This window comes from Haliotis rufescens, unplaced genomic scaffold, assembly GCF_023055435.1.
Source record: "Haliotis rufescens isolate VD_foot unplaced genomic scaffold, xgHalRufe1.0.p SCAF_21, whole genome shotgun sequence".
In the NCBI taxonomy this organism is placed as follows: domain Eukaryota; kingdom Metazoa; phylum Mollusca; class Gastropoda; order Lepetellida; family Haliotidae; genus Haliotis; species Haliotis rufescens.
Window position 1 is genome coordinate 13,585,624 of NW_025963902.1, and position 17,224 is coordinate 13,602,847.

The window sequence follows — 17,224 nt, forward strand, 5'->3', positions numbered from 1 at the left end:
CACTGTGGGCACACGCACTTCGGTGACATACCCGTGAAGATGCGGGGTGGAATAGGTCTTCACCAACCCATGCTTGCCGTAAAAGGCGACTATGCTTGTCGAAAAAGGCGACTAACGGGATCGGGTGGTCTGGCTCGCTGACTTGGTTGATGCATGTCATCGATCCCAATTGCGTGGATCGATGCTCATGGTGCCAATCACTGGTTTGTCTGGTCCAGACTCGATTATTTACAGACCGCCGTCATATAGCTGGAATATTGCTGAGTGCGGCGTAAAACAACAAACTAACCAACTTCGGCGACAAAATGAACACCGGGTGTTGAGGACACCACATCTTCAGTTTCAACAGTAACAAAATTACAATTATTCAGGGAAACATAAGAAAATGAAGAAAATGAAGAAAATGAAGAAAAATAAGAATATGAAACTGATGACAATGGTTTGTTTTCATATTACAAACTGTATAAAAGATTATATTTAAGCTACATGCATACCAGTGAATAGTCTGTTTCCGTCCTGATGAAAGTACATTTTATCTATTACGCTTACCGTGTGCCCCAGTGACAGCCTGTCTGACGAGTTTGGCTTGTGTAGCTTGTTCAGGTGGAACGTACGGAAGAATTCCGATGTCTATTCATACACTCTGTGCAGGCGACGAGTGTCAATAGCGTTTATAGAGACGCGAACACTACACTGCTGGTATGAACACGTTGCTATCAGTCGGTGCAACACACTATCACAACACACTGAGCAGCTGTTTGGACATACAGATCAACGCACCTGCATAACCAGTCGCGCTTTGGATTTCCCAGGAATTCCCGGACTGGTCTATAATAAGACGTGACGCGACAGCCAGGTCACAGACGGAAGCGTCCTGTTCGGAAGACGTCGGAGACGAGTTTCTGTGACACGGGGAACGTGATCGTGTAAGGTGAGGCAATGGTTCATATGAAGTGTTTACATTTTATGAGTTTGTATGTTATGAAGTGTTGTTATGAAAGTACCATAGACCGTACCGGATACAACACCACAACAAACATGTACCACCACACTCACCACACAACAAACCTGTATTAATCTGCACACAACAAACCTGTATTACTCTGCACACAACACATAGTGCGCTAAAGAACGCAGATCGCACATCACAACACCACACTACACAACAAGATGTACCTGATCACACCACACACCACAGGCGAGGAGAGTGAATGAGTAAGAAGGGCTTTACAAGCTATCGATCGTTAGATATGTTGTATGTTTAACATCATAAAAACATGTTGCCTTCAAGGTACAGTCTCACCACGTACAATGGGCGACCACCAGCTACTCTCGGAGCGGGGTATTCAAGATGACAGGTATGTTGTTTCCGAACTCCTCGGGGAAGGATCCTACGGCGTGGTGTTCAAGGGGAAAAGAAAAGATGGCACTGGGCAGGTGAGGCAGTATTACACTTAACTTATCTATTGGTTTATTGTGCACTTTTAGAGTTCTTCAAATTGCTTTTTTACTGGCAGACACGATTGGCCCTTTTGGGTAAGGCGCGCATTCGCATTGAGAGCTGCGTCCCTTAGGCGCGCCAGAGGCATAAGCACATGGGTTCGAATCCCAGATTCGCTCTGATTGTTGTTCATCACCATATCCATTATGGCTGGGACGATACACCAACTGTGCGATCTGATACGTATCATGATACCTTACTCATGGTCCGATACGTATCACGATACTTGCATGTGCTGTTATCTGTGGTACACAAGCCATCTTTTACGTAGACAGGATGGCCAAATACCTGGCACACTGACGATTTACACTAGGCAGTGTGAAGTATGGCGCCATGGATGAAAACATTAACGTTTTCACTGTTAACTTTCACTACTTAGTGCTTGGTGTGACAGTTATTTAAAGCAAACATTTAAGGTAAGAATCGATATTTTCTTACCTCGTGTGCGACTGTGATCGATACTTGTATCGATAAGTTAAAAGCCGCGATCCACCAATGCATCGGTGTATCGTCCCACCACTAAATTATCCATGCCAACATCTGACATCTCTGACAACTGCTTCAGTTCATGTTTTTTTGCCACATCAAATTAATTAAAGGATGTAACTGTAATACTTTTGAAAGTGCCGTCAGACCCGTCAAGATCCGGGTTAGAATAGGTCTTCAGTAACCCATGCTTGCCGTAAAAGGCGACTATGCTTGTCGTAAGAGGCGACTAACGGGATCGGTTGGTCAGGCTCGTTGACTTGGTTGATGCATGTCATCGTATCCCAATTGCGTGGATCGATGCTCATGATGTCAATCACTGGATTACTTCTGAGTGCGGCATTAAACAACAAACAAGCAATCGAACCCGTGTCTTCGGCGTGACGGGGCACGGGTGGCCCTGTCGTCTAAGGCGCTGCGATTCGCTGTGCAGAGTTGCGTCCCTTGGACGCGCCAGAAACCTATGATAGTGGGTTCGAATCCCGGTTCGCCCCAATTATGTTTCTAGGTTTGTCAGCACCATACCCGTGCTCGTGGGTTTCACCGACGTGGTAAACGTCTGAGACCTACATCACTTCGGGCTTTCCTCCCACATTAAGCTGACACGCCGTGATATAACTGGAAGAAAGCGCCGTTAAACCCAACTCACTCACCCACTCTTCGGCGGGACGAGCGACCGTTTTAACCACTAGACTACCCGCCTGTCCCCGAGGTAGAGTGAAAGAATTTAGGGCATAGAGTGTTCTTTCGCTCGAGAGGGATATCAGATATATCTTTCAAAATAAAATATAGTATTTTATCACCAAATACATAATAAATATATCTATTACAGGTGTGCGCACTGAAATATATAAAAACATCGAACAAAGACGAAGTTAATGATTTTCTACATGAAACAAACATTATGGAGAAACTGAACCACCCAAACATCATCCTTTTCCTGGAGAAGTACGAAATACCGAACTACGTAAGTATCGTTTTCGGATGTTTTGTATCAAAATGTAAACGTGACGTCTTTCTGGGGTCGTCTGTATTCATACCTGTGCCGTCTACTGTTTCAGCGTGTCCTTGCAATGGAGTGTGCTCCGGGAGAGCTCTACCACGAGTTGGGGATTGTAGGGAGCTTTCCAGAAAACAGAGTTGAGTAATTTTATAACATTTACGTCAGTATATATTTCAGTACAGATATATAGGTTTAATATATGGAGATTAAGTTTGACCAATAAATAAGTATCATATGTTTGGACAAAGAGCTGGGACGTAATATCATCTTTGGGACTTGAATTATCGATATTGCAATATATTTCACTCAAGAAACTGTGTCTTGTGCGAGTTTTAAGGCACCAAACATTCTGCTGGATCACTCAAGGCATATTATGTAAGCAGCTTGGTGTGCGATGTTTACGATGATGGCGATGATACAAATAAAGATGATGATGATGATGATTATGATTATGATGATAATGATGATTATACCGTGCTCGTGGGTTGGTAGTGATTCATAAACACATGCGCATGATATAGTCGTAAACGTACGATCGACTTTGCTTTTTGGAGAGATTTCTTATAAATATGGAAAGGGTTTTGGCGCTTTTATTTCATTCACTAAAGTGGTAAAGGTCTGAGGCCTGCATCACTTCGGGCTTTCCTCCCACATTAAGCTGACATGCCGTGATATGACTGGAATACTGTTAAAAGCGACGTAAAACCTAACTCACTCACTAATTGCACCCCTGATTGGGATAATTATGGTTGGTTTGTTGTTTTACGCCGCACTTAGCAATATTCTAGCTATATGAAGGCGGTCTGTAAATAATCGCGTCTGGACCAGACATTCCAGTGATTGACATCATGATCAAAGCTTCAGAATGAGTGATGATGAATTGGTTATAACGAAAACAAGTGGATTGTGTCAAATATTATATTGGATAATATGCTATTTCGTCGGTTAATGATTTATTGTAAATGAGGTTTGACCGATGAATAACATTATAACTGCTTTTCATGTCAATATAGTACAATGTGAATCTATCTGTTATATAAGGTACGTCAGATAGCTTGTCAGCTGTTTTCAGCCGTCTTCCACCTTCACTCCAAGAGCATCCTACACCGAGACTTGAAGCCCGAGAACGTCCTCCTCATGGATGACGGCACCGTCAAACTGTGCGACTTCGGCTTCGCCCGTGAATACTTCACTGAAATCGGGTCGTTACCCACCACCATCAAGGTAATCTCGATATACATATATAAAACGTGAACGCCAGAGAAAATAACCAATTGCGAGTATCAGAAACAGATTCCATTGAGGTATAAGTCAAAATAGAGGTGAAACCTATACGGATTGATCACTGATAATCAGTGATGACACCAGGGCCCGCTTGCACAAAGCGATCTTAGTGCTAAGATGATCGTAACTCCCATACTTTAACATAGGCTTACAATAGTCGTAGCGCTAAGATCGCTTTGTGCAAGTGGGCCCAGGTGTTCGCGAAAAGGGTAAGTATGTCCTGCTCTACCCTTTCATTTTTAAACAAAAAGACTTACATGTAAGCAATTAAATAGCACTAAAACTCTTTAAAATTGATTATTAATAGATGACTTTCTTTCGGGGATGAGGCGGCGGGTGTCGCAGTCGTGGCTCATATCGAGGTGCCTCGTGGACATGCATGTTATGAATTTCTTATCTTAAGCGGCGTTTAAATGGATCAGGAGAGGGGAAACGATTTCGCTGATTGTAACTCGCGGCTATGTATGTTTCTCATAATAGCAATCACTGTTTGCTCCAGTACAGGCTTCAATAATTATTGACCGTCGCAAAATAGCTGTAATAGTGCGGTGTAAAATAGCATGCACACAAGTAAACTTATGTGATGCAAGTCGGTGTGTTGGAATGCTTTACTTGGTTGATGGTTTTGCCAAATGAAGCAAAACGAAGCCCATATACTGTGGTATCTAAACTGTGGTCTAATCGAGAAGGATTATGTTGTAGTCGATGTTGCCGTTACAACAGTGTCCATCCTTTCAGTCTACACCAATGTACATGGCCCCCGAAATTGCCGGGAACAGCATCGTCTACTACAGTGAGAAGGTGGACATTTGGTATGTGTGACATGTAATTACATTTAATCAGTTTTTTGTATGTTGTTAGTTTTATGCTCGGACGGTTGTTGTGTTGCTTTGTGTCAAACGTTTGTCACAGTCAAACGTGTTTCCTTGTCATAGTCAAACGTGTCTCCTTGTCATAGTCAAACGTGTCTTCTTGCCATAGTCAAACGTGTCTCTTTGTTATAGACAAACGTATCTCCTTGTCACAATCAAACGCGTCTCCTTGCCACAGTCACACGTGTCACAGTCAAACATGACTCCTTGTCATAGTCAAACGTGTCTCCTTGTCACAGTAAAACATGCCTCCTTGTCATAGTCAAACGTGTCTCCTTGTCAGTCAAACATGTCTCCTTGTCATAGTCAAACGTGTCTCCTTGTCACAGTAAAACATGCCTCCTTGTCATAGTCAAACGTGTCTCCTTGTCAGTCAAACATGTCTCCTTGTCATAGTCAAAAGTGTCTCCTTGTCACAGTAAAACATGCCTCCTTGTCATAGTCAAGCGTGTCTCCTTTTCATAGTCAAACGTGTCTCCGTGTCAGAGTCAAACATGTCTCCTTGTCATAGTCAAACGTGTCTCCTTGCCAAAGTCACACGTGTCACAGTCAAACATAACTCCTTGTCATAGACAAACGTTTCTCCTTGGCGTAGTCACACGGATCACAGTCAAAAATGACTCCTTGTCACAGTTAAACGGATCTACTCCTTGTCATAGTCAAACGTGTCTCCTTGTCATAGTCAAACGTGTCTCTTTGCCACATTCACACGGATGTCAAACAATATCCAATAATAAAAGTTAATTCAGTAGATATTTCATATTTCTGATTTTTTATTATAATATGTCCCAAACACTGGAATAAAATAATTTTGTCAAGTGATATGCTGGATTTCCTGAAAACAGTATTTTGTGAAACACAAATAATGGGCTCGTCCTTTCAGAGAAAGAAACATGTTCCACACCCAACCCAAGAATATTAAATGGGCTGTCCCTTCATGTTCTCTCGTCTCGCAGGTCCCTCGGGGCCATGGTATACGAGCTGTTTCTTGGTAAACCGCCGTTCGAGCCCGACGAATCAAACGACGGACAAGAACAAGTGAGAACTCTTGTGGAGCATATTGTACATTGTGACGTGGTGTGGCCGGACAACATCCCAGCAGAGCCGACGGAACTCTTGCAGCACATGTTGAAGAAGGAACCTAAGCAGCGTTGTTCGTGGCCAACTATTTTAGACCATTCTTGGCTCAGAGGGGTAATACAAGGTAGGCGTCAGTTCAAGATCCCGTGAAGATCCGGTATAGAGCCATGCTTGTCGTAGAGGCTATATGGTGATCAGGCTTGCTGACGTGGTTGATGCACGTCATCGTATCCCGATTGCGTAGAAAAATGTTTATGATGTCAATCTCTGGATTGTCTGGTCCAGACTAGATTATCTAAAAGCCGCAGTCATAGAGCTGAAATATTGCTGAGTGCGGCGTTAAACAAACAAACAAACAAACAAAGACTAAGGCGTAGGAAAAGAAATTAAAACGTAATGTGTCAAATTACAGCTTATAAACTAATATAACATTTTTGTGTTTGGAATTGTAAGGCCAAAAGCTGCAGTCACACACGTATTTACAGTCATAGTTACAGTAAATAATAAATTGTCTTTTTCTTCCTTTAGGCACAATATTCATGTGTGACCTTTTTAAAACCAGATAATGATCCTTTGCAGAGAAATAAATTCATGGTATCGATCAGCCACCGTTGTCTGTCGCACTTCGAGCGCCTTCATGTCTTATATCATTCCTGGTTGATAGTGTCCCCCGAAGATCGTGCCAGAGAAAGTGCTTTCACAAGACCAGGAATTCAAGAACAAACGGAAGGGAGCAAAAACATGGTCTGTTTCATACTGTACTTTCATATAACAATATCCAATGAGAATGCAAATGATATGAGTTTGACTTCTTGTACACGCTCGTAACGTTGTTGCTTACACAAACTCGTTAATCATCGTGCATGCTGTAAAGTTAAATTAGAAATTGGATTATTGATATGTTCATTCACGTCACGTCTTCATCCTCGATTATACAAGGTATTGTATCTCCATTCTATCCATAAGTACCCAGGACCAATTCGTAATTAGCTTCGTTTCGGAGGTAACAATATCTACATCCTTTCGCTACCCGTGAAGATTCCGGGTAGAATTGGTCTTCAGGAACCCACACTTGCCGTAAAAGGCGACTATGCTTGTCGTAAAAGGCGACTAACGGGATCGGGTGGTCAGGCTCGCTGACTTGGTTGATACATATCATCGATCCCAATTGCGTCGATCGATGCTCATGATGTCATTCACTGGATTGTCTGGTCCAGACTCGATTATTTACAGACCGCCGTCATATAGCTGGAATATTGCAGAGTGCGGCGTTAAACAACAAACCAACCAACAAACAAACCATCCTTTCGCCTCGGAGAGTAATGAAATCTGGCGGCATTTTGTAGCGCCCAGAACTGCCAATCGGTCCAAGAACGAAGTAAAACATGGTGGCGAGTGAATCCAGAGTATCACATAGTATAAACCTCCAGTGACGTCATCCTATTGTTCTCCAGTCTTGTCAAATCTCATAAACAGGGATGTTATAATATCCCTGGGTTTTTATTAATACAACTTTCGTTTACATTGTGACATATAAATGTTTCTTGCTAGAAATTTATTTGCATTTGAACACAGAGTAATGAAATGTAAAATCAAATGACAAATGGTTTTTGTATCCCTGCGTATCGAACATGCAACCTTCGTATCTGTAGCCTAGTGAGTGTACCACTAGGCTGACAAATCACAATGCTTTTAAGAATGTCTTTTGCAAGCACCTGTCCACAAGCCAGAAATATTTTACGCCCGTTTTCTTAGGTTCATGCCAAGTGTGTTTGAAACATAAAAATGTTTATAAACGATGTTGATAAATGATAAAGTTTCTTTTTTCTGTTTATGTATTGGAGAAAACACGCTCACGAGGTTTTGGTAGACAGAGCATGCCCTGGGGAGAGGGAAAAACCAAGGGGGCAAAGCCCCCGCGGTTTTTCCCGACCCCCAGGGATATTATATAAAATCCCAGGAACATTACAACGCCCCTGTTTATGAGATTTAACCCGACTGGAAAGTAAAACCTTACAATAGGTTTTAATGCCTATAGAAAGAAGTTTCTTACTTAATAGCGATCCCAATGAATAGGTTTATAAGAATTAGATAAAACGCTTACCCTCGGTTTTTTATGAGATTTAAAACCTTCATCCTCGGGATAAACCTCAGGGCTGACGCCCTCGGTTTTATCCCTTGGATCCGTTTTTTTACCGCATAAAAATCCTCTGACGTGTTATATCCTACACATACCATTACCGATGTAATAGGTAGAGATTGGGTACTGTTTAAACATGAGGTCGCATATTGACCGTTGGCCATAGCATTTACGAGTGTTGTCGAACTGAAGACAATATTCAAAAGAATTGAAAGTACTTTGATAATGGTCAGCATCCTTGTTGATAAATAGGAAGCAAAGTTTGAAAACAGAAAGTGTCTCAGAAAGTTCTCAGTCCTATACATTTTTGTTCCAAGGTTTACATTCTCTCCGATGGTGGTGAAGACGTACCCGATGCTGTTGGCTCGACGGACGCGACCGACGGTGCCGATGACATGGATGTCATTGTGCTTATATCTCCATTACAGCGAAGGGCTCAACGTGCTGCCCGAACTAAGCCACTATGTCCTTAGATGTATCTGACCAGCAGATGTGCATCCTTCTCAGCACTCCAATGAGTGTTGACCACTTGTTCGTGGCTTGCGGGCGCTTTGTGAATCGGTCCCCCGATAGTAATAGTCAGCGCCCCGTAGAGGTGAACTGATCAGTCCAATGTAAATGTACCTTGTATATTGGGCCGGTGGCCCCTTTACGGAATAACCTGGTGTCGCCCGCCTTGATATTGCCGGAACATTGCTAAAAGCGGCGTAAAAGCATACTCACTCAATCATTCATTCAAAAAGACTGAACACCATGAATAACGGTTAATATCCACACTTGCTAACAGCAGATAACAGTTTGTAGATACAAATGAGTAATGTTTGTTTGTTTGTTGTTTAACGCCGCACTCAGCAATATTCCAGCTATATGACGGCCGTCTGTAAATAATCGAGTCTGGACCAGACAATCCAGTGATTGACGTTATGATCCTCGATCCTCGCATAGATCCTCCTCCTTGGGATACGATGACATGCATCAACCATGTCAGCGAGCCTGACCACCCGATCCCGTTAGTCGCCTTTTACGACAAGCATAGTCACCTTTTACGGCAAGCATGGGTTGCAAATGAGTAATGACCCGTACCTTTTAATCAATTAGAAAGCAGGATATCCACTTACCTGTGAAGAAACCCGTGACAGTTATCATTGATATGTTTAATTAACGGAGTATTACGCTTTGCGAAATTCCACGAAGGTAAAGTACTATATAATAATAGTATTTTACTGTGAGGAACAAATATTATTTGTATTGTAATGAAATGCATGTATAAATGGTGATTATATACATATGTGTTTTTTTTTATTTCAAGTAAATTATTTAATGGAAATATTCTTGTTTCATGTTTAGCAGTTCACGTTATGCAATCATTCGTTGTCCCTTACTTAAAACACATTGATAGCATAATGTTTTTACTTAACTGATGAACAACGACACAAAACCTCTCAGTTGACTTTTTATATGTTTGATCTTAAATAATTTGATTTAAAACCTTTTATAACTACAGAAAACTGTTTTCGCAAAATACACAACTACCAATGTTTATCTTAGACATGTTGTCTTTTGAAAATTAATAAATTTCAAACATGGTAAGGGTCGTTTCAACTCTTAGCCTAGTCTTCATTGAACCATATTTTACACAACATTACCCAGACAGAGCTTACTAACCCCCCCCCCCCCCATCTACACACACACACTCACTCACTCACTCACTCATTCACGCACTCACTCACGCACTCACGCACTCACGCACTCACATATCCCAAATGTGATATTCATGGGTGGTAGGGGAACGTTGCGGAAACATTGATTATTTTTAATAATAAATGTCAACTTGTGGCAGGTGTGACACTAGTCATAACATTAGGTTGACACGTGTCATGACAAGTTCCAGACACAACAATGAGTTAGATGTGATGGCTTCATTCACCTAAGAGTGGCCACAATCATCGATTCTCTCAAACATGAACAACGCGCTGTAATAAAGTTCCTTACCAAGGAGGGATGCAAAGCAAAGGAAATCCATGATCGCTTGTGTAAAGTGATGGATTTGAACAGTTAAATCACCAACCCTACATCCTAGTCTTAACCCACAGTGTTCCGGCAAATGACATCTGTCGGACGTGGAAGACGCTTCCAGGATGACGAGGACATAAAGGCTCCAACAGAGGCGTGGTTAGAGGGCCAATCTACGGACTTCTATAAAACTGGTATTAAAAGCTTGAAGGACCAATGGAACAAGAGTATGAAGGTAAATGGAGATTATATTGAAAAATAAAAGTGCAAAAGATATTCTGCGACTTGGTCTTATATTGAAGTTGCAAAACTTATTGAACGCCCCTCGTACGTTCCATCGAAACAGATCTTTGAAGATCGGGATGTGCATGACTTTGTAGATTGTTGGAAACAGCTACTTCTTACTTGGCTGATTGTCATTGTGTAAATTCTTATTCTGGAAAATATATTGGCTGGGGTTGCCTGCTTTTTGTGAGCATGAGGTGAGGTTAAATTGGGTTTAACGTCACATCCAAGATTATTGCACTTATATGGCGACGTGCATGCACGTGTGTGTGTCTGTGGATGTTTGTACTAGTCCGGACTGATATCGTTTTATAGTACTAGCTCACTGAGATACCATGCCGCAGTTTATCATGAATACCCCGTTCAGACACAGTATACTGACCCCGAGCCGACCAGTCCTGGAGCATTTTTGTTTCATCATTCATCATATAATTGTTAAATATTCATGGCACTAATATTTAGGTTTTTTTATAACTAAACCGTGAAGATTCTGGGTTATTGTTCTTCGGCAACCCAGGCGACTAAAGGGACAGGGTGGTTAGACTGACTGACTTTATCGTATCGCAATTGCGTAGATCGATGCCCATGTTGTAAATCACTGGATTGTGTGGTCGTGTGTAACTATGACCGATGTCATGTAGCTAGACTATTGCTGAGTGCGGTGTCAAGGAACACACGAATAAATTAACGTAATTTTCATTACTGTTCAGAATAAGCTCTATTTTGTGCTTAATACCTCCAGCTTTCCCCCATTCCATTGTTTATACTTATATACAAATGTTACCATTTTATGTGTGTTGTTTCAACCACTCTCATTTATGAATTAAATTTGTGGCCCATGAAAAGAAAATCTTAATGGGTACACCATTACGGATCCCCAAAGTGTAAATGCTTCGACAGAGGAGTTGCCTCAGGCAGCAGACCGCACTGCCTCTGTGTGTGTGTGTGTATGTGTGTGTGTGTGAGAGAGAGAGAGAGAGTGTGTGTGAGTGTGTGTGTGTGTGTGTTTGTGTGTGTATGAGTGTGTGTGTATGTATGTCAGTGTATATCTGTATGTGTATGAGTGTGTGTGCGTGCGTGCGTGCGTGTATGTGTGTGTGTGCGTGCGTGCGTGTATGTGTGTGTGTATGTGTGTGTGAGTGTGTGTCTGTATGTGTATGAGTGTGTGTTTATGTATGTCAGTGTATATCTGTATGTGTCTGGGTGTTACAGTGTGTGTGTGTGTCTGTATGTGTGTGTGTGTATGTGTGTGTGAGTGTGTGTGTATGAGTGTGTGTTTATGTATGTCAGTGTATATCTGTATGTGTCTGGGTGTTACAGTGTGTGTGTGTGTGTCTGTATGTGTGTGTGTGTATGTGTGTGTGAGTGTGTGTGTATGAGTGTGTGTTTATGGATGTCAGTGTATATCTGTATGTGTCTGGGTGTTACAGTGTGTGTATGTGTGTCTGTATGTGTGTGTGTGTGTGTATGTGTGTGTGAGTGTGTGTGTATGAGTGTGTGTTTATGGATGTCAGTGTATATCTGTATGTGTCTGGGTGTTACAGTGTGTGTATGTGTGTCTGTATGTGTGTGTGTGTGTATGTGTGTGTGAGTGTGTGTGTATGAGTGTGTGTTTATGGATGTCAGTGTATATCTGTATGTGTCTGGGTGTTACAGTGTGTGTATGTGTGTGTCTGTATGTGTATGTGTGTGTGAGTGTGTGTCTGTATGTGTATGAGTGAGTGTTTATGGATGTCAGTGTATATCTGTATGTGTCTGGGTGTTACAGTGTGTGTGTGTGTGTGTGTCTGTATGTGTGTGTGTGTGAGTGTGTGTGTATGAGTGTGTGTTTATGTATGTCAGTGTATATTTGTATGTGTCTGGGTGTTACAGTTTGTGTGTGTGTCTGTATGTGTGTGTGTGTGAGTGTGTGTGTATGAGTGTGTGTTTATGGATGTCAGTGTATATCTGTATGTGTCTGGGTGTTACAGTGTGTGTATGTGTGGTAAGTGTTGTGTGCGTGTGCGAGTCTGTATGTATGTCAGTGTGTGTCTATATGTGTGTGTGTCTGTGTATGAGTGTATATGTATGTCAGTGTGTGTCTGTGTGTCTGTGTATGAGTGTATATGTATGTCAGTGTGTGTCTGTATGTGTGTGTATGAGTGTGTATGTATGTCAGTGTGTGTCTGTATGTGTATGAGTGTGTCTGTGTATGAGTGTGTCTGTATGTTTGTGTGTCTGTATGTGTGTGTGTCTGTGTATGAGTGTGTATGTATGTCAGTGTGTGTCTGTATGTGTATGAGTGTGTCTGTGTATGAGTGTGTATGTATGTGTGTGTGTGTCTGTATGTGTGTGTGTCTGTGTATGAGGGTGTATGTATGTCAGTGTGTGTATGTATGTGTATGAGTGTGTCTGTATGTGTGTGTGTGTCTGTATGTGTGTGTGTCTGTGTATGAGTGTGTCTGTATGTGTGTGTGTGTCTGTATGTGTGTGTGTCTGAATGTGTGTGTGTCTCTGTATGAGTGCGTATGTATGTCAGTGTGTGTCTGTATGTGTGTGTGTCTCTGTATGAGTGTGTATGTATGTGTGTGTCTTTATGTGTGTGTGTCTGTGTATGAGTGTGTATGTATGTGTGTGTGTGTCTGTATGTGTGTGTGTCTGTGTATGAGTGTGTCTGTATGTGTGTGTGTGTCTGTATGTGTGTGTGTCTGTGTATGAGGGTGTATGTATGTCAGTGTGTGTATGTATGTGTATGAGTGTGTCTGTATGTGTGTGTGTGTCTGTATGTGTGTGTGTCTGTGTATGAGTCTGTCTGTATGTGTGTGTGTGTCTGTATGTGTGTGTGTGTCTGTATGAGTGTGTGTCTATGTATGAGTGTGTATGTATGTCAGTGTGTGTGTATGTGTGTGTGTCTCTGTATGAGTGTGTATGTATGTGTGTGTCTTTATGTGTGTGTGTCTGTGTATGAGTGTGTCTGTATGTGTGTGTGTGTGTCTGTATGTGTGTGTGTCTGTGTATGAGGGTGTATGTATGTCAGTGTGTGTATGTATGTGTATGAGTGTGTCTGTATGTGTGTGTGTGTCTGTATGTGTGTGTGTCTGTGTATGAGTGTGTCTGTATGTGTGTGTGTGTCTGTATGTGTGTGTGTGTCTGTATGTGTGTGTGTCTGTGTATGAGTGTGTATGTATGTCAGTGTGTGTCTGTATGTGTGTGTGTCTCTGTATGAGTTAGTATGTATGTGTGTGTGTGTCTGTATGTGTGTGTGTCTGTGTATGAGTGTGTATGTATGTGTGTGTGTCGGTATGTGTGTGTGTCTGTGTATGAGTGTGTCTGTACGTGTGTGTGTGTCTGTATGTGTGTGTGTCTGTGTATGAGTGTGTATGTATGTCAGTGTGTGTATGTATGTGTATGAGTGTGTCTGTATGTGTGTGTGTGTCTGTATGTGTGTGTGTCTGTGTATGAGTGTGTCTGTATGTGTGTGTGTGTCTGTATGTGTGTGTGTGTCTGTATGTGTGTGTGTCTGTGTATGAGTGTGTATGTATGTCAGTGTGTGTCTGTATGTGTGTGTGTCTCTGTATGAGTGTGTATATATGTGTGTGTGTGTGTCTGTATGTGTGTGTGTCTGTGTATGAGTGTGTATGTATGTGTGTGTGTCGGTATGTGTGTGTGTCTGTGTATGAGTGTGTCTGTACGTGTGTGTGTGTCTGTATGTGTGTGTGTCTGTGTATGAGTGTGTCTGTATGTGTGTGTGTCTGTATGTGTGTGTCTCTGTATGAGTGTGTATGTATGTCAGTGTGTGTCTGTATGTGTATGAGTGTGTCTCTGTATGAGTGTGTATGTATGTGTGTGTGTGTCTGTATGTGTGTGTGTCTGTGTATGAGTGTGTATGTATGTGTGTGTGTGTGTGTATGTGTGTGTGTCTGTGTATGAGTGTGTATGTATGTGTGTGTGTGTCTGTATGTGTGTGTGTCTGTGTATGAGTGTGTATGTATGTCAGTGTATGTATATATGTGTATGAGTGTGTGTCTGTATTGGTCTGGGTGTTGAGGTTGTGTTTCAGTGTTTGTATGTGTGTTGTGGTTGTGTAACAGTGTGTGAATGTGTGTGGGTGTATGTGTGGTGTGTGTGTATGTGCGCTGTATATATATATGTGTGTGTGTATATGTGCGCTGTATGTGTGTGTGTATGTGCGCTGTGTGTGTGCGTGCGTGCTCTGTACATCATTATGGATGAACATCATATTTCTTTGCAGCCATCAGTCGTCATTGACGTCATTCGAAAGCAGTATTATGAGCATGTGTGTGTACTGATGTAATGTATGATTGCAAAACGCATCAATGGGCATAACTTTCACAGCTATTTTGCCCTTTGCTTCAAATGGAATCTTTTTCAGTGGAAAATCTACACTCTCTTGTCTTGCTATGACAATTAATATGCACTTGAACTGGGTAGATGTTTCTGCTTGCGGACTGAAATTCCTGGGTTTCATCACAAACTCAGTAGCATTTATCAATGCTCAGTCAACGTCAACATTAGGCCGATACATTAAAACTTCCACGAGTTTTGTAAAACGAATACATTAATGTCTTGAACGTCTTTTTACTTATAAGCAGCAGAATATCTGCACTTGTACACAGTAGATGTAATTCAAAATTAACATATCGTGTTTAAGTCGCAACGAAATCAGTAAATGCGCTATCGTGTCACTGTATTTTCTGATTTATCTATCACTTGATTGTCTGGTTTGTTTGAAGGCCGTCGTTAGATGGCAGGAGTGCAGCTGTGCGGCGTCAGACAACAAATACTCTTTTGTACAAAATGTGTGAATGGCGGGGTGCTACTTCAGGGCAGGGCAATTTATGCTTACCCGTTTCGCAAGCACCCGATTCCATCACTGATTTTCAAGAGTCCATTCATGTAACACTCAGGTTTTTTTTGCTCTTTACTCCAATGTCAAGCAAGATGTTCGGCCATTGCGTTGCCGAGCTACATCTACGGGAACAACTCCCTGGACACCTTCATCCAAAATAGCGTCCTCCAATTTACGACGTCATCAAGTTGCGAGCGCATGTTCGAATCTCCAGAAATGACGTCATGACAGAACAGTGTTTTATCGTGAAATAAACAACGCTTCGTTCTTCGTTGTTCTTTGTGATTTATCGCGTAGCAATCTTATATTGGGTATTCGATGCCGCCACAAATCTCAGAAATATTATCTCCTTAATAAACATCGTATCAATTTACACCGTGTCCAACAGTGGAAAACACAGTGTAGGTCAACACCTATAAGAGCTGTAACACTTAACCTCATTTTCATGATCATGGGAAACAACTCCACCTGTAAATCAATGCGAGACTGATTGTGAGCCGATACTTTAAAGATCGGAATTCGTTGTCCGACTATTTAAATATCATAAAAATAACTATTTGTAAGTATTTGTAACAGAAGTAATAAACCAATTCTAACAAAATATGTGAAAACAATGTGTTTGGAAAGTTTAATGTGAGATAAAAAGCATTCATTAAGTTGTGTTACTTACCTCCAAATCTCCCCCAAAACGTAAGTGTTAAATGATGTCCTTGGTGACATTTACACAACGACACAGAAAACATCGTGCCAAGTATGAAGTTTATTAACTGAATTTGTAATACAACATCAAGACACCAAAAAGTGTTTTGAACTTTATTTTTGGATTTCACTTAGCCTACACTAGTTATCCTGTTTCAAAGAAGAAATATGGCGACCAGGGCCGTTATTAATAATTTTAACTGTAATACAAGTGAACAGATATTTTGCCCGATGGCAAACTATTCCACAATCGGACATCGTACTTTAGAATGGCAACCTCGGATTTTACACTGTCATCACAAATGATAACAAGGCCCTTCAGATGACTATCATCGCAGTAGATCAAGTTGCATTTGCGAAAATACACGTGAAAATACCGCTTGAGAGAGTGTTCAATGCCACAGGAACACGGACATATGGCAAGCCGTTTTCACATTTATTACGGAATTACAGATATCTTCAATTGTTTTAAAGATATCGGTATTTTATTTAAAGATATCAATAATGTTCTTAAGATATCAAAAAATAATTAAAGATATCTTAAATTCATTTCTGATATCCATAATACAATCTTAAAATGTTATGGTGATATCAACAAATTAGTTTGTGATATCTCTAAATGTATTTAAGATATCATTAACAATCACCATCCTACAGTACATAAATATATTAGAAATAAATTCAAGATATCTTGAAATAAGTTATACATATCCACAAATGCATTACAGATATCTTTAATTCAATTAGAGATATCTTTAATTCAATTAGAAATATCTTTAATTCAATTAGAGATATATTTAATTCAATTCAAGATATTTTTAATTCAATTCAAGATATCATTAATTCTGACCGTTACTGATATCAAAAATCCAATTAAAAGTATCAAACGGCTTGCCATACGGACAGACCAAACATCCTGTGTGTCACTGATAGAGTAGCTTGTATATTCAACAGTTCTTGACATCTCCACTTTTGACGACAGACATTTCTTTTCAAAATGCTAGCTACAACG

At 41.1% G+C, this 17,224-nt stretch overlaps 1 protein-coding gene across 1 annotated transcript; it reads left to right on the forward strand.

Moving 5' to 3' along the window:
* Nucleotides 1-631: 631 nt before the first annotated feature.
* Nucleotides 632-9,650, forward strand: LOC124153013 (serine/threonine-protein kinase 36-like). Its single transcript, XM_046526109.2, has 9 exons — nucleotides 632-931; nucleotides 1,292-1,437; nucleotides 2,820-2,954; nucleotides 3,049-3,126; nucleotides 4,032-4,214; nucleotides 5,013-5,086; nucleotides 6,103-6,350; nucleotides 6,891-6,970; nucleotides 8,684-9,650. The coding sequence occupies exons 2-9, from the start codon at nucleotides 1,312-1,314 to the stop codon at nucleotides 8,837-8,839; spliced, it is 1,080 nt and encodes a 359-aa protein (XP_046382065.2). The 5' UTR covers nucleotides 632-931; nucleotides 1,292-1,311; the 3' UTR covers nucleotides 8,840-9,650.
* The last annotated feature ends 7,574 nt before the right edge of the window (nucleotides 9,651-17,224 follow it).

Bases quoted from the DNA above. Each gene is read 5' to 3' on its own strand.
- LOC124153013 (XM_046526109.2), top strand. From the start codon at position 1,312: ATGGGCGACCACCAGCTACTCTCGGAGCGGGGTATTCAAGATGACAGG. The intron at 5,087-6,102 runs GTATGTGTGACA...CTCGTCTCGCAG, and splicing joins AGTGAGAAGGTGGACATTTG to GTCCCTCGGGGCCATGGTAT. The intron at 6,971-8,683 runs GTCTGTTTCATA...TTTTGTTCCAAG, and splicing joins CGGAAGGGAGCAAAAACATG to GTTTACATTCTCTCCGATGG.